This window comes from Petaurus breviceps, unplaced genomic scaffold, assembly GCF_028583685.1.
Source record: "Petaurus breviceps papuanus isolate PSGF00001 unplaced genomic scaffold, PetGlider_PUasm1.0 38, whole genome shotgun sequence".
NCBI classification, from domain to species: Eukaryota; Metazoa; Chordata; class Mammalia; order Diprotodontia; family Petauridae; genus Petaurus; species Petaurus breviceps.
The window spans coordinates 94215276-94231062 of record NW_027186304.1 but is presented as its reverse complement, the minus strand read 5'-3'; the positions used below and the strand labels follow the sequence as shown (position 1 = coordinate 94231062).

Below are 15787 nucleotides of genomic sequence, written 5' to 3'. Positions count from 1 at the left end.
TGATTAATGTCACAGAAAATGAAATTGGATATATTTTTAATGTGCTAGAAACCAACCATTCAGCAAGATTTTATTGCGAGCTTACCATGTGCCAGGCAGTGCTAAGCACTGGGGCAATAAAGGCAAAACCACATACCCTGTCCTCAAGGAGTTCACATTGGAATGAGGGAGACAGCATTTAAATAAAGAGGTACCCTTCCCCCCCCCCCAGACTGAAGGTACTCTTACAGGAGAAGGATCTAGCAATGAGGGGGACCAAGAAAGGACTATTGCAGAAAGTAGTATTTGAGTTGAGTCTTGAAATGACCTGTCATTAATGTAGCAATCATTCCTAAATCAGCTGTGGCTATATAATCAGACCACTGAATTGTTAGAGCAAAGATAAAAATGAGAAAAAAAGCAACATGCAATTAATCCAACTCCAGCTTAATCATAGTGAACATGGAAAATAGGGATTTCTTATAGAAGTTTAACCAGTATCAGTCATCATAATAAAAAGACCTATAAGAACCTAAAAAGTGCCCCCAAACAGCAAATAAAACTTACTTGCAGAATGGAGATTTATGGTATCTAAGGACTATACTGGTTTAGAACACAAAGTCGTTTGTACAATCTTATGAAGAATAGTGCAAGATTGTGAGCAGGATTGTGTCACAAAACAGAGAAGGAAAAGGGAAAAACAAGTTTAAAGAAAACTTGATGAAAACCCTGCCCACAATGGTCATCTAGAGGAAATTTAAGGGACAAAGTGAAAAGGGGATAATAAATATATGAAAGATAAAAAATATCTAAAAAGAATTTAAAATAATCTTTTTTCACCATCCAGGCCCGTGGAAGTCCCATTTATGCTCAACATCTCAATCCTAGGTATGTGGAAAAAAGAACTAGAAATGCTATTAAAAAGAACAAAGATGGGAAAAAGCAGTTGGATTAGACCAAGCCTACACTGAGTAGCTCTTTCACAGAGGAGATAGAGTTTTTAGGACATTGAGAGATAAATCCTAAAAGTATCAGAGAGCAGGAAAGACACCAAAAGAATCCTGAATATTATTACCCTAAAAAAGATGACTGAGAGAACTCTAATAATTACCGACCCATCTAACCTATATAAAACTTTTTTTGTGTGACAATATAATTTTATATGCATATACTTATGGGAATCAGTATAAAAATATGAATATCGACCTTTTCTGATCATTAATATCAGGGGATAGGGATATATTTCAGGACTGTTCTTATGATTTCATTGGTATAGGAAAACTCTGAGATGATGAAACTTGCTCCAAAAACACAGACCAGCACCTTCACTGCAGCTTATAATATTAGAGAGTTGCATTGAGAAGTTAAATGATTTGCCCAGGATCACAGCCCTAATATATCAGAGATGGGGCTTGAATCTGGATATAGCTAGTCATTATCAAGTGTGTCACAAAACAGAAGGACTTAGAATTGTCAAAGATTTTCACTACTGTCATGGAAGAGGTCCACCAGGAGTGAAAGAAACAGTGCCTATGGATGGTGAGGTCCTACAGATATATCTGTTTGCAGATGATGTTGTGCTATTTCTATCAAGCCATGGATCATTACTAAGCCTCCTAGATTAGACCCACAATCACAAGTTCGGCTCATCTCTTAGTGGATGAAATGTACCTATCATCCAGGCTATAATATATACCGTGTTACCCCGATAATAAGACACTGTCTTATTAAATTTTTTTGGAAAGAAAAACACCAGAGGGCTTATTTTCAGGGGAGGGCTTATGTTGTCCTGCCTCAGCTCTCCTCCGTGGCACTGCTCTCAATGGCGCCAGCAAGCAAATCACTGGGGAAGAACAGGATGACGCGCTCACTGCTGCAGCTCTGATTGGATGCAGCTTGGAGCGCGGCGTGCGTTTCACCCGGGGGGGGGACGGTGCATACAGAGGGTACCGTAATGCAGCGTGTAGTGCAGGGGATCACCTTCACTACAGTAGCAATCTCAATAGGGCTTATTTTCGGGGGAGGGCTTATTTTAGAGGAATCTTACACAGTAAGGGGAGGGCTTATTTTCGGGATAGGTCTTATTATCGGGGAAACACAGTAGTTGGGTAGACAGCTTATGGAGTTTATGAGCAAATGGACACAGAGTTGGAACCATAGTTGGACAGGAGAATAGCACGGGTTGGATGCCTTTGAGAAATTGTATTGTTATTTTGATGACCCTAAGATTCATCTTGAAACAAATGCTCACTTTCAAATGAATTTTTTTTTTTGGTGTTATTGAAGGGCTGCAAGGGATAGAAGATTACAGTCAATGAAAAATTAAAATTTGATATATTCACTTGGAAGCATGTGGACAGAAGCATGTAGACAGAAATATTACAGGTTAAGAATTAGAGAAGTAGGGGAGGCTAGGTGGTGCAGTGAATAGAGCACCAGCCCTGAAGTCAGGAGGATGTGGGCTCAATTTCAGCCTCAGACCCTTGACATTTACTAGCCATGTGACCTTGGGCAAGTCACTTAACCCCAACTGCCCTGCTGTCCCCCCTCCATAAAAAAAGCAAAAAAAAAATTTTTTTTTAAGAATTAGAGAAGTAGAATAAAGAATTTTTTTTTTTAAAGTATGAGCAAAAAAGAAGATAAACTGGGCATGGGGCAAGAGCAAGGGCTAGTTTACCATTAGCCTTTGTTGCTACACTGTTATCTTCATGATGTCAAGAAAAAAAGAGAAATAGAAAAACTCCAGTGCAATGGGTGAATCTTCCCTGGCCAGCTTAGGTGGAGATGTGGACAAGAGTCACACAGGATGGACAGGCATGGATAAGTTTCAGTTTGCAATCAGTGGAATGAATAGCCATACCAATGAGCTCACAGGTGCATTTCGATATCATGACTAAAGCAGTTAATGTAACAATATTTCTTAAGTTTGAGAAGAGATACACCAGTCGTTAAAGTATCACACCACCCCTTTTTTCTCCCACATGAAAGGTTTCTTGGTGCCATTTAACTTCAGTTCGGAAATTAAGAAATGGTTAGGAGAACCAAATTACCTTGGGCTAGGAGAATTTGTTTGCCAATCTCTCTATACCTGTTCTACAATATGGTCATTTTTTTAGTTAAGAGTAGAGAGGAAATGAAACACAGGACTTTGTTTGAATTTTACCTTTCAGGTTGCTGTTTCTTTTCTTTTTTTTTTTTTTAAGCAATCAGGGTTAAGTAACTTGCTCAAGGTTACACGGCCAGTTATTATTTCTGGATGTGGTGCTGAGTATCTGAGCCCGGATTTGATCCAGGTCATCCCGACACTGGAGTCGGTGCTCTTACTTGCTGAGCCACCTGGCCGCCCCTAAGCAATTGGGGTTAAGTAACTTGCTCAAGGTTACACAGCCAGGTGTTTCTGGGTGGGTGCTAAGTGTCTGAGCCTGGGATTCGATCTCCAGGTCTTCTCAACACTGGAGCCGGTGCTCTTACTCGCTGTGCTACCTGGCTGCCCCTGCAGGTTGCTGTTTCAATAGGGAATATGTTTCAGGACTAGACTTACAGTTTCATTGGTATAGGGAACTCCCAACTGAGTGAGGAAACATTCTCTAAAAACAGACCAGTACCTTCTTTTCAACATATATACATACATACATACAATATTCTATTAGAGAGTTGCATGGAGAGGGCCAGTATCACAGCCAATATGTATCAGAGATAGAACTTGAGTGTTACTCTCAAGAAATGAGTAGTGACCAAATAGCCTTTATTTTTACTTTCAAGCCTGAAAACATAGTTATGTAGCTTTGGAACTTTTTAATTAGAAATTAAACAAAAGGGAAAAAAAACTCAAAATCTGCATTATAATTGTCCTGTATTTACAATTTCTAACTGTTCTTTCTTGTTTTGCAATTTGTGATTTTATATGGGTTTTGCTCATTTAGTTGAATGCCCTGCTTCTGTTGTAGTCATGGTACAGTTGAAGTATTGGTTGCAACCTGTTCTGTGTCTGCCCCCTGCTGGCATTTCAGGGTATGAACATTTTTACTTTTTGAAACGGCCCTTAACTTTTTTCCTTCTGTTGATAAATACTACCAGGCATGTTTACTGATAAGTTGATTTTATGTTCTTGAATGCTGTGCCAAAATTTAATTTGGTCTTCACTATTTTCCTCGTTTAGGCAATTTTTTAGACATCTTAAATTTTTTTGTAGTGTTTGATAACTAAAACAGCTATATTTGACAAAGGTTGTTTGTTACCTGAACTACTTACTATAAGTGACTTTTATCTGGTTTTCCTGTGCCTCAAATCATCCTGCACCCTACTGCCAGATTAATGTCCCTAAAGAACAGTCTTTATTATTTTATTCTCCTCAAAAAACTTTCATGGCTCCCCATTGCCTGTTGGACAAATCCAGACTCTTTTGCATGACTGTTAAAGGCTCTCCATGATCTTGCCCAAACCTCTCTTTCAGTTTTATCTTTATCACTATCCATCTATAAGCATGAGCTAAAGTAGATTATTCATCATGTCACAAATTATAATTTTAAAACAAACATTTATTTATTTTTAGCATTCATATTTTAAAATTGAGTTTTAAATTTTCTCACCTTCAGAGCCCCTCTGCTACTCATCCAGAAGGCAACTGATATCAATTATGCATGTAAAGTCATGTAAAACATTTCCATATCAGCCATGTTCATGCCACAAGTTAATCTGTCCTTCCTATCTGCTATATAACTGGACATGTCATTAATTACTTTTCCTGAAATTCCTCCTCCTTTCCAATTTAATTTCCTATTTTCCAATATACTTTACTATTTTCCAATATGCAGTGTCTCTTAAAATTCTAGAAGTCCTTTAGGGACCAACTCAAGATCAACTTTTTCCTTTTGACTTTAAAATTTTTTTTAATTTTATTTTTATTTAAAACTTTATTCTTTTGACTCCAGTACACTCTTTCCCATGAAGATGTTCCTGATGATCTTGAATAAAACTGATGTCTCCTTATAATTTACAGGATTGGTTTTTTTTACCTCTTTAAAATATACCACGTTCTGTTTTGTATTTAATTAGTATAGGTATCTTACTTATAAACTTCTTGAGGTTATTTAGTTTTACATCTCCCACAGCATTTAACACTTTGTCTTTCACATAGTAATTATCTGCATGAACAAAAATTGCCACCTTTTTGTAACTTTGGAAACAACTGTCAATTTTCCCTGGGCAAAAAATTCATCTCACTGTGGTGAACCTGGAGATAAACCTCTCCCATTTGAACTAGGCTGATCCTCAGACAACAGTCATTCAGTCCATCATGGGACACATTCTTGAAGCCTCTCTATTTGGGTAGAAATTGCCAGTGTGTACTCTGATGGCATAGAGGTTGAGAATCCATGGTTACTTCTAGAAGTCACACATAGTGAGTAAAAACCCAATAAATGTCAAGTAAATGAGTGGTCAGTCAGTATTGAAATGCCTAGTTCTTTAGTTTACTTATAGTACTTGACTTCCATGAATGCTGGAATGAGCCTGGTAGAAGGAGCAGGTTTGCTTATAGTGAATACTCAGGAGTTTAGGCAGAAGCAGTTAAAAAAAAAAGCTCAAATCCCAGAATGTATTTTTGTAGAAATTTTTGAAGATAATATGCAATGTTTCCGTAAACTAAACTATAAAGTATTAATGTGCCTGTACTTTGCTGAGTCCAGGATTGTCCACTATCATGTAGTTTTATGAAAAAGAGTAATTTGTGGTGCAGAAATGCTTTTTTTTCCTCCACTGGATGCTTGGGTGACTAAAAAGTAAGGTTAAGAATAGGACCAGGGATTCCATTAACTCTGCTCTAATTTTGTGCCATTTCCATGTTAAGGGCTGCAGTGACAGATAATAAGATTGTAGGTGGAGGTAAGGTGGTAAAATCAGAGGTCTAAAATCTAGAAAGAGCAAGGTTTGCACAGGATGGGACTCAGAACTTTGTTTTGAATGTTTAGTATAGTGCCTGCACCTAGCAGAATCTTAATAAATACTAGCTGACTGTTTCACTTTAGCAGGGCTAAGTAGTGCTTAGGGTGGTAGTAGCAAGGCAATGATGATGATGGTGGTGGTGATGGTGATGTTGTCCAGTCATTTCAATCATGTCAAACTCTTCGTGTTCCCATTTGGAGTTTTCTTGGCAATGGTACCTGGAGAGCTTTGCCATTTTCTTCTCTAGCACATTTTGCATTTGTGGAAATTGAGGCAAATAGGGTTGAGTGACTTGCCCAGGGTCCCACAACTAGTAAGTGTCTCAGGCCAGATTTGAACTCAGGAAGATGAGTCTTTCTGATTCCAGGCACTCTATCCACTGTTCCAATTTGCTGCCCTAGGAAGATGATACACATTTTAAAATGGTTGAAGTAAATTAGATCTTTTTTTGCCTCCAATCCAACAGATGAGTACATAGAATATTTTTTTTCTGCTATGTAGGTATAAAAAAAATTGAATGTTTACTTTATTCATTTAGTATTTGCCCCATGTCTATTTATGGATATCCACAGCTGCCTTATTTATAGTGTCTTTCCCTAGACAAATAATATTAGATGAATCGTGTGGTGAAAAACCACCAGAAACACTGCAGGCCATTGCCTAAACAAAGGCCCATTTAAGAACTTAGAGCTAATTTCAGTGCTCATTTTTAGCTGAGAAGTGCTGCTCTGTTAAAAGATTCCCATCAAAGGTGATGAATTACCAGCTCAGATTCGTGTTGGTCATCTGTAGATGGTGGTGGAGGGACTGCTGTGCAAGGAGAAATTTGTTTTTCCTGTGTGATTTCACAAGTTCGTATAATTTGGTAGGTTAACTTTGGCACCTGCAGAGCCAAAATTCAGCTAAACAAAGAAGGGTCGCAATACTGGTAGCTTTGTAGCAACAGATAGTTTTGTTTAAGAAGTTAACCCATAGTGTTTTGGGACACAGGACTAAAATATAGCAGCCCCACCCTCCCTTACAAATAGAATTAAAACTGTTTATTTGTTAGAAAAAGTCAATTGTAGAAATACCTTATCTTTCAACTCCATGAAGTTAAGCTTTTATAGAAAGGTTTTTGAAGAGCCAGGAAGCTGCTATATACTTGGGATTTTTAACCATAATGGGGGAGGGGGTGGCACTACCCAGATGGTATTTAGAGTAGATTACTGACTAGTAATCCTTTTCTGTCCTAGAAGATTAAGGATATGCTAGTGGAGTTGAGGTCAGCTGACATGTTTGTTTAAATAAATGGAAATGCCTTGGTCACTAGCAAAACTACACAGATTTTTTAGAAATGTGTGCCTATACCTTAGGTTGGAGTTTCCTTCTCTTTGTTTACTGAAGACTATTCATTTAAACCCTGCCCAGGTTATTCATTATTGACAGAAATTAACTGTTACTCCTGCGATTGCTCTGGACCAGTCACTTATTAAACAGGTGTTGTATTTGCTAGTCATGTGGATCTCAAGGGTTTGAAAAGGAAATAGAATACTTTGTGGGGGAAGCAGGATATTGAAACACTGGTTGCTTTTATTCATGAGGGCTGTACAACCCAGAGAACAGGGACTAATGTGCCTCAGGCTAAATGGAAGAAGGAGCATGCTTTCATGAGACCATGTGCTGTCCATTTTCCTGGAATGGATCACGGAGAGATGGACTTATATGAGGACTATAAATCACCCTTTGATTTCAATTCAGGAGTGAACAAAAACTATCTCTACTTGTCTCCTAGTGTAAATACGTCTCCTCCTGGATCACCTACACTACAGAGACTCGGTAACTATCTTACCTATTTCTGTACAAAATCAGGTTTATTAATAAAATTTGTGTCTTGAATGAGATTGTGGTGGGGTCTTATCTCACAGGTGGCAGGGAAATGACGTTACTGTGAGTCGAGACAAGTAAGTGATCCATCTCTGGATTTCTGGAAGCAGCATGCTTCATTATGATAGTGTGGATTTTGTAGTTGGCTTTTTTAGCCTAGAGCTCCTTCACTGGATTATTATGAATTAATGGAGCTGATAATTAAAAAGTAAAGAGAAAGTCCTACAAGCTTTTGTCTTAGAGCTGTCTGTTGTCATGTTCTGATATGAAGTCTCAGCGTCTGGGTTCTTGTCAGAATTGATCAAATAATGACTGTATTTAGATTTGAGGACAGAGAACGAATAGTAGCACAGGTAAATCTCAAAGCAAGGAATAACAAAAACATTATGATCGCTTGTCTTTTGATACCAGTTACTCTGTACGTATCCAGTATACAGAGAATCCATGTAGATTATCTATGAAAACTCTGAATTTCGTACTAGGAGCACAGATGTCTGACTAGGTAAATTTATGTATGTACCAAGTTATTTTTCAATCTTACAAAGAGCAAAATCTGAGTTTGAATGAGTGTTCTTATTAAGATAGGAATGTCTAGGTTATACAATGTATTATGTAAGTATGACAAGTATAAATCTAGAGAGAGATGGTAAAGGATAAAGTAAAAGGTCTAGAGTTGCAAATATTTGATATTTGCATGTTTGCCGATCACTTGGTAATATTGCTGTAGCATTTTTACTAAAGTATAGACAGGCATCATCTAGGTTATAATGGGAGTCCTAACAATGGTATATATTGTGTTTGACTGAAGACTGTATGTGTGTGGATGCCAGAGGGGATTAGAAAACTGATGGGGATTTGACTGAATGACTGCCATGTTTCCTAGGGGAGCCAGTCCACCTCTGTCATTGGTTGTCTCCTTTTCTGGCCTCCTTCATTGAAATAGGGGCCATTTTGGATCTTAGGCATAAAATGAGAGACCTAGAACTAGAAGAGACTATAGAGGCTACCCTGTCCAGCCACCTGATTTTATGGGTTGGGAAGTGAGGCTCAGGAAGGACAACAAAGCCCTGCCAGTAGAAAGTAGCAGAGCTGGGATTTGAACCTTCATCCTCTGACTTCAGATCTACTGTTCTTTCTACTGCACCAGTTTGCATTTAATCAAGTATTGTTTAAATAAAAAAAAAAAAAAGCCTTTGAATTTACCAGCAGGTTTACACATTGAGTCCAGGATATGAAATGAGGTTCTTACAACAATACTTTTCTTGGTGTTTATAATTTAAATGGGGAAAATATTTAACTTATATGAAACAGAGAATCAGTAGTAAAAAAAAAAAACAGGCTTTCATGGTAGGAGCTGTCATTACGCTTCTGCTTGAGTTGGCTTCCTTTTGTGTCATCCTTGCACTTTTGTGTCATTGTCATGCTTAAGGGGCTTGTGTGTCATGTACTATTTGTGTATTTTAGATAAGGGTAGCCTACCCTAGAAAGCTAACAATCTCTCAACAGATTGTGTATAGGACAAAAGCAAGGCTGGGCAAAATCTAATTGGCAGTTCTGTTTCTCTGGGAAGGTTCGTTTTTAATTATTGTTTGAGGTGATGAATAGAAAAGCCTTAAACTAGAGGTACCAGAGTGAAAGAAAGCAGTTATTGTGTAATATGTAATAAAAAAGGGCAAAAAAACCAAACACTAAATCTCAAGGCAGAATGTGGAGAACAAAAAAGGTTGTAGGAGGGGAGAAGACAAATGCCTGTAGTTGGCTGTCATGGGACATCTTGAAGGTATAGCAGCTGGTCAGTCAGTACAACAAGTATTTATGAAGTGCCTACTGTATTCTTAGGCACTATGCTTAGGAACCTACTCCCCCCCCCAGAAAAAAAAGACCACAGACAATTCTTGCCTTCAAGGGGCTCATAATCTAACGAGAGAGAGAAAAACATGTATGAACTATGTACAGGCTAAATAGGAAATAATTAATCATCAATCAATAGTCAATAAACATTTACTAAGCTCCTACTGTGTGCTAGGCATCATGCTGAGTGTTGGAGATAGAAAAAGAGGCAAGAGGGGCGGCCAGGTAGCACAGCGAGTAAGAGCACTGGCTCTAGGGGGCGGCCAGGTAGCACAGCGAGTAAGAGCACTGACTCCAGTGTTGAGAAGACCTGGAGATCGAATCCCGGGTTCAGACACTTAGTACCCACCCAGAAACACCTGGCCGTGTAACCTTGAGCAAGTTACTTAACCCCAAATGCTTAAAAAAAAAATTAGAAGGATAGGATAGAGGACCTCTAAGGGTTTATGCGGTTCTGAATCTATGTTCCTGCAAAAGGGAGTCCAATTATAACTAATCTAGAAGAAACCCAATTTCAGGTGTTTCAGTCATGTCTGATTTTTTGTGATCCCATTTGGAATTTTCTTGGCAAAGATACTGGAGTGTTTTGCCACTCCCTTCTCCAGCTCGTTTACAGATGAAACTGAGGCAAACAGGGTTAAGTGACTTGCCTAGGGTCACACAGCTACTAAGTGCCTGAGTCTGGATTTGAACTCAGGTCTTCCTGACCCTAGGCCCTGAGCTCAATCCATTGTGCCACCTAGCTGCAAAGGAAGAAGGTTGAAGCACTAGTCAGGGATGGGGAACCTTTTAGGTCCTTTGGTTTCAGCCTTTGACTGAGTCCAAGTTTTACAAAACAAATCCTTTTATTAAAAAAGCAAGTTACTTAACCCTGATTGCTTAAAAAAAAAAGAGGCAAGAGACAGTATTTGCCCTCAGGGAGCTTAGAGTCGGATGGGGGAGATGCCACGCAAACAAATATATACAAAACAAGCTCCCTATCGGAAATATAGAAAATAATTATTAATTATGGAGGGAAGGCACAAGAATTAGGAGTTGGAAAGGCTTCCAGTAGAAGGCTTGATTTTAGTTGAGACTCAAAGGAAGCCCGGGAGATCATTAGTCTGAGTTGAGGAGCATTGAGGAGAATGAAGAGCATTCCAGTCATGGGAGACAAGCTGAGAGAATGCCTGGAGCTGATGGGTCTTGTTTGTGGAATAGCCAGGAGGTCAGCGTGACTGGGTCAAAGAGGATAGGTTGTGGAATAAGATATAAGAAGACTGGGTAGGTAAAATGAAGCTAGTTTATGAAGGACTTTGAATGCCTAATGGAGCATTTAATGGAGGGCAAGTACTAGAATTAAGAGGGATTGGAAAAGGCTTCCTGTAGAAGGTAGGATTTTAGTTGTGACTTAAAGGAAGCCTGGGAAGCCAAGAGGAGGAAATGAGAAGGGAGAGCATTTCAGACTTGGGGGACAGCCAGAGCTAGTGGGATCAGGAATAGGTTATGAAGGTCCTGTAATGGGAATGTAAATTTGTAAGATCTTCCCTGCCCCTAGGCTAAAGTGCACCTGGAGCCTGGGGTGGGAGGCTTGTTTTTCAGTAGATACTTCTGGATTGGCCAGTGAGTCAATAAGGTTGTTACATTCTCTGAGCCAGGAGAAGGCTATATAAGCCCTGATTGTGTAGCTTTGTTTTGGGGCTCACTTTGAGAAGTGTTCTGTGATTTGATCTGGATTCTGGGAAGCCATTGTCCAGAGCCCCCCGGCTTTGAAAAACCCAGATGTTGAAACCCAGATGTTGATTTGGTATAGATGTAATGATTGGACAGTTTGGAAAGCTGTCTACTTGATCTGTTTCTGTCTTGATAATTCTGCTTGTATACTTTGAAGTTCAGGGTGCTGACCTTTTTCCCCTGAATGAGGTAAACGATATATGTTTGACTGATTAAAGTAAGCTTGTTAACCCATTTTGAGTTGCTTTCCTTTAACAAAGCAGATCTAAGAACCTGTGTTGGCAGCAAACCCTGAGGACACTTGGGGTGCTTGCTGCTACAGGTCCTCCCCTGAAGGAGGGGAAATGAAGGAAAAAAAGAAAAATGTCTAATTTGGTGCTCCTAAATTAGAAGAATTCTACTGCCTTATTGGAGCCAAGAATTTAAGTAGGACTTCAAACTTTATTTGTGGAATAGATTTATCTCTTGGTGTATACCAGAGGGAGGAGGATGCCTCTCTTCTGTCACAAAACTTCTGAATGGACATTTTAGGATGGGGATGGAGAGGATCAGTGTCTCTGCATTAGTGGAAAAGGAGGACAAAATTCTGGAACAACAAATTGAATTAAAATGTGGAAGGATGACTCACAGCCAGAGTGAAAGGAGACAAAAGGACTTGACTGAGATCGTAAATTGTAGTAAGTTCTTAATTTCTTGGGGCTCGTTTATCCCATTAGATGATCATCTAGAGAAGAGGAGTCAAACCCACAGCCTAATGAAAGCAGCCTGCAGAACTCCAGAGTGGGCCAGAACCAATTAAAGTGCAATTGGGAAATGTTTAACAAAATAAACAAAAATAAAATACAACATAGATATTGTGATCTTGTGGTTTTCTGAATCTATATGCATCAGCTGGAAGGATGTGTTTCTATTTGAGTCTGTCAGTCACCTTGTGTCAAGTTGTGTCAACTCTCTGTGACCCCATTTGGAATTTTCTTGGCAGAGACACTGGAGTGGTTTGCCATTTCCTTCTCCAGATCATTTTACAGATGAGGAACTGAGGCAAACGGGGCTAAGTAACTTGCCCAGGGTCACATAGCTAGTAAATGTCTGAGGCCAGATTTGAACTTAGGAAGATGAGCCTTCCTGACCCCAGGCCTGATGCTTTATTCTCTATGACACCTAGCTACCTCTATGTGAGTCTGACACTGTTGTAAATTAAATTTTTTTTTCAGTTTACAAAAATCTACTTTGCATTTCTCTTACCTTCTTATTTCCATTGCAAAAAGAAAAAGACTTGTAACAAATATTCATAATCAAAGAAAACAAATTTCCAAATTTTGTCCATGTTCAGAAATGTGTATTTCAGTCTGCACCATGAGTCCACCATCACCTCTCTGTCAAGAGATGGGTAACATGCCTCCTCATTGGTGCTCTGGAATTGTAGTTAGGTATTGGATCAATCAGAGTTCTAACGGTTTCAAAGTTGCTCATCTTTAGCCTCATTGTTATTTTATATATTGTTTTCCTGGTTCTCACTTCAGTCTCTAAAAGTTCATACAGGTCTTTTCAGGTTTCTCCAAAATTACCCTTTTCACCATTTCTTAGAGCGCAATGGTATTCTTTGGTTCACATATAATAATTTGTTAAGTCATTCTTCAGTTGATGGCTAACCTTGTTTTCAGTTCTTTGCCACCACAAAATGAACTTCTATAAATACTTTTGTACATTTGGTATAGGCCTAATCATGGAGTAACTTTAGGAGTGTAGTTCCAAATTGCTTTCCATAATGGTTGCTTTGTACCATTTCATTGCTCAACTGGAAGTGCTTTAATGTACCTATTTGTGGGCAGTCCCAGCAACATTTTTCATTTTCCCTTTTTATCAAGTTTGTCAGATTGATGGGAATGAGGTAGAACCTCAGTGTTGATTTAATTTATCTAATTATTAGTGATTGATACATTTTTAAAGTGGATATTGATAACTTGGATTTTTCCCTTAGAAAATAAGATATTTATATCCTCTGAGCATTTATCAGTTGGGGAATGACTCATTCTCACAAATTTGAATCTATTTTTTATGTGTCTTGAAAATGAAAACCTTACATAGAAGCTAATTACTAATATTGGCTACATTAATTTTGTTTGTGCAAAAACATTTAAATTTTATGTAATTAAAACTGTCTGTTTTTCTTTTCTGTGATCCTCTCTGTTTCTTGTTTGGTCATGATCTGTTCCCATAGGTCTGAAAGCTGCACCAGTTTTCTAGCTTTGTGTGACCATTTGAAGTCACTTTACCATTTTCGCTTTTGCTATTTACAACAACCCTGTCAGATTTACAGATGATGAAAATTTCAGCCTCAATTTGATCATCTGTAAAATGGGGGTAATAATAGCACCAACCTGATAGGATTATTATAAATATGGCAAAAAGAAAAATGTATACAAAGCCATTTACAGAACTTAAATTATCATATAAATGTGAGCTATTATTAGGATGCTTCGATAACTAGGCTGGGAGTCAGTCAGTTACCTTCCTGAACTTCTGCCCTCTAATTCTCAGGGATCTTCTGTGCTGTAGGGGAAGGGAAGTTAGGGGAAATGGAGGAAATAAACATTTATATAGTATAGTGCCTACTATGTGCCAGGCACTGTGCTTTACAAATATTACCTCATTTTATTCTCACAACAACCCTACTTGATTAGGGCTGTTATTATCCACATTTGACAGTTGAAGAAACTGAGGCAGAGTGGAAAAGTAGATATCTCCTGGAATAGGATGGGAAACCCTGATGGAGGCTTTCCTCCTCCTCCTCCTGCTGTGCATTGCCCTTAAGCATCAACCTTAGAGAAAAGTTGTGGACAGAGAGTAGATTTTTAAATGGCTACCCTAACTGTGAGTTTCAAACACAAGTTTCTTCTTTTTTAGAAAACAAGTTTTTATTGATATCTTCTGTTTCTTACATCTTCATAGTCTCCCAAGTATCTCTCCCAGACAGTCATCCCATGGAACAAGTAGTATTTTTTAAAGATAGGTAAAAAAAATCAATACATAGAAAAATTCTGAAAATATTGTGTGTAACATCACACACATCTAACTACAAAAACTTTTTTTCTGGGGGGAGGCAATTAATGATGCAATTAAATATTTATAGATTTGTAATAATAAACATAATATTTAACATATAAAGATAATACAATATATGATTAATGGCCAAAAGTCTTTAGGGAGATTATGCAGAAGTTTCAGTTTCCTTAACTTACTTATTCTTTTCCTGTTGTGGTTTAAGAGGAAACTGGGCTTTTAGAAGTCAAATTCTGTACCTGTGCTTCCTGTTCCTGATTTCCTTCTGACTCATCCTGGCCCTTGTTCCAACTCTCCCTCCCACTCCAGCATTGTTAGGTTCTTGTTTTTCGTTGGCCACTTTCCCTTCCATTTTTTTATAAAACATGTTTCAGATGACTTTGACATGAGGAAAACTGAAGTAAACTAAATGTGAATTCATTTGCTTTTCTTTGCCTTCCACTTTGCTCATCACTGTGCCTAACGTATAAGAGCTTAATCGCTGCTTGTTGACTTGACTTGGTGGACCACTCTCTTATTTCCTTTGTACATTTAATGGTTAAACTTAAGTGGGTGACCATCGTCTGTTCTTAACCATTTGACATTTTGATTCTTTCCTTGAAGATTCTCCCTTTTTTTGGGGGGGGCGATTGGAAAGTGACCTTTTTTTTTTTTTTCCCCCCTTAAATTTTTTTTTTGTTTTTTATACTCTTTTTTTCTCTCCCTTTTTTTTTTTTTTTTTTTTTTTAAAGCAATTGGGGTTAAGTAACTTGCTCAAGGTTACATGGCCAGTTTTTTTTTCTGGGTGTGGTGCTGAGTATCTGAGCCCGGATTTGATCCAGGTCATCCCAACACTGGAGCCGGTGCTCTTACTCGCTGCGCCACCTGGCCTCCCCTATGACTCCCTATTTCTTAAATAAGTTTTTTGTACCTTACATTTGACCTCTGGAGTTTCCTCCTCACCTAGTCTTTGTTGTTACAAATGACATACAAATCTAGAACTCTGGCCTTGACTTTTCAAAGCAGTGTGGTGCCTTTGAAATAGCCCTTGATATCAGAAGACCTGAGTTAAAAACTCTAACCCTGCTAGTTGTTACTGGTATGGCTTTGGGACTAGCTATGTTGGGCAAAAGATGACTTTGAGGCCACTTCTGGATATAGGTCTAGGATTGTGTAAGCTCCAAGGCCACTTACAACTCCAAATTTGTGGTACTGTAATCCCTTTCTGTTAGTATCCTATGCTTAACTGTCTCAAGGATATTTCTGAATGAATGTCCTAATATCATTCTTCCCAATTTCTGTTCTGCCATCTTTACAATGAAACTGGTGCCAGGTTCTTACTCTTGAAGTTATCTACCTTAATTAACATTGCTCTTTTCCTTTCTTTTGCCTT

At 38.4% G+C, this 15787-nt stretch overlaps 1 protein-coding gene across 3 annotated transcripts in view; it reads left to right on the top strand.

Moving 5' to 3' along the window:
* The window catches only part of TPD52 (tumor protein D52), a 326322-nt gene that overhangs the window by 86976 nt on the left and 223559 nt on the right, over window positions 1-15787 (top strand). Inside the window, exon 1 of one of the 3 annotated variants that reach the window (XM_069100165.1) lies at window positions 7492-7740. The exons of 1 other annotated variant lie outside the window; for it this stretch is intronic. In XM_069100165.1, coding sequence (XP_068956266.1) covers window positions 7572-7740 — 169 coding nt within the window. In that variant the 5' untranslated portion in view covers window positions 7492-7571. Of the gene's footprint in view, window positions 1-7491; window positions 7741-15787 lie in introns of those variants that run through there. One more of the 3 variants, XM_069100166.1, reaches the window with a different exon arrangement.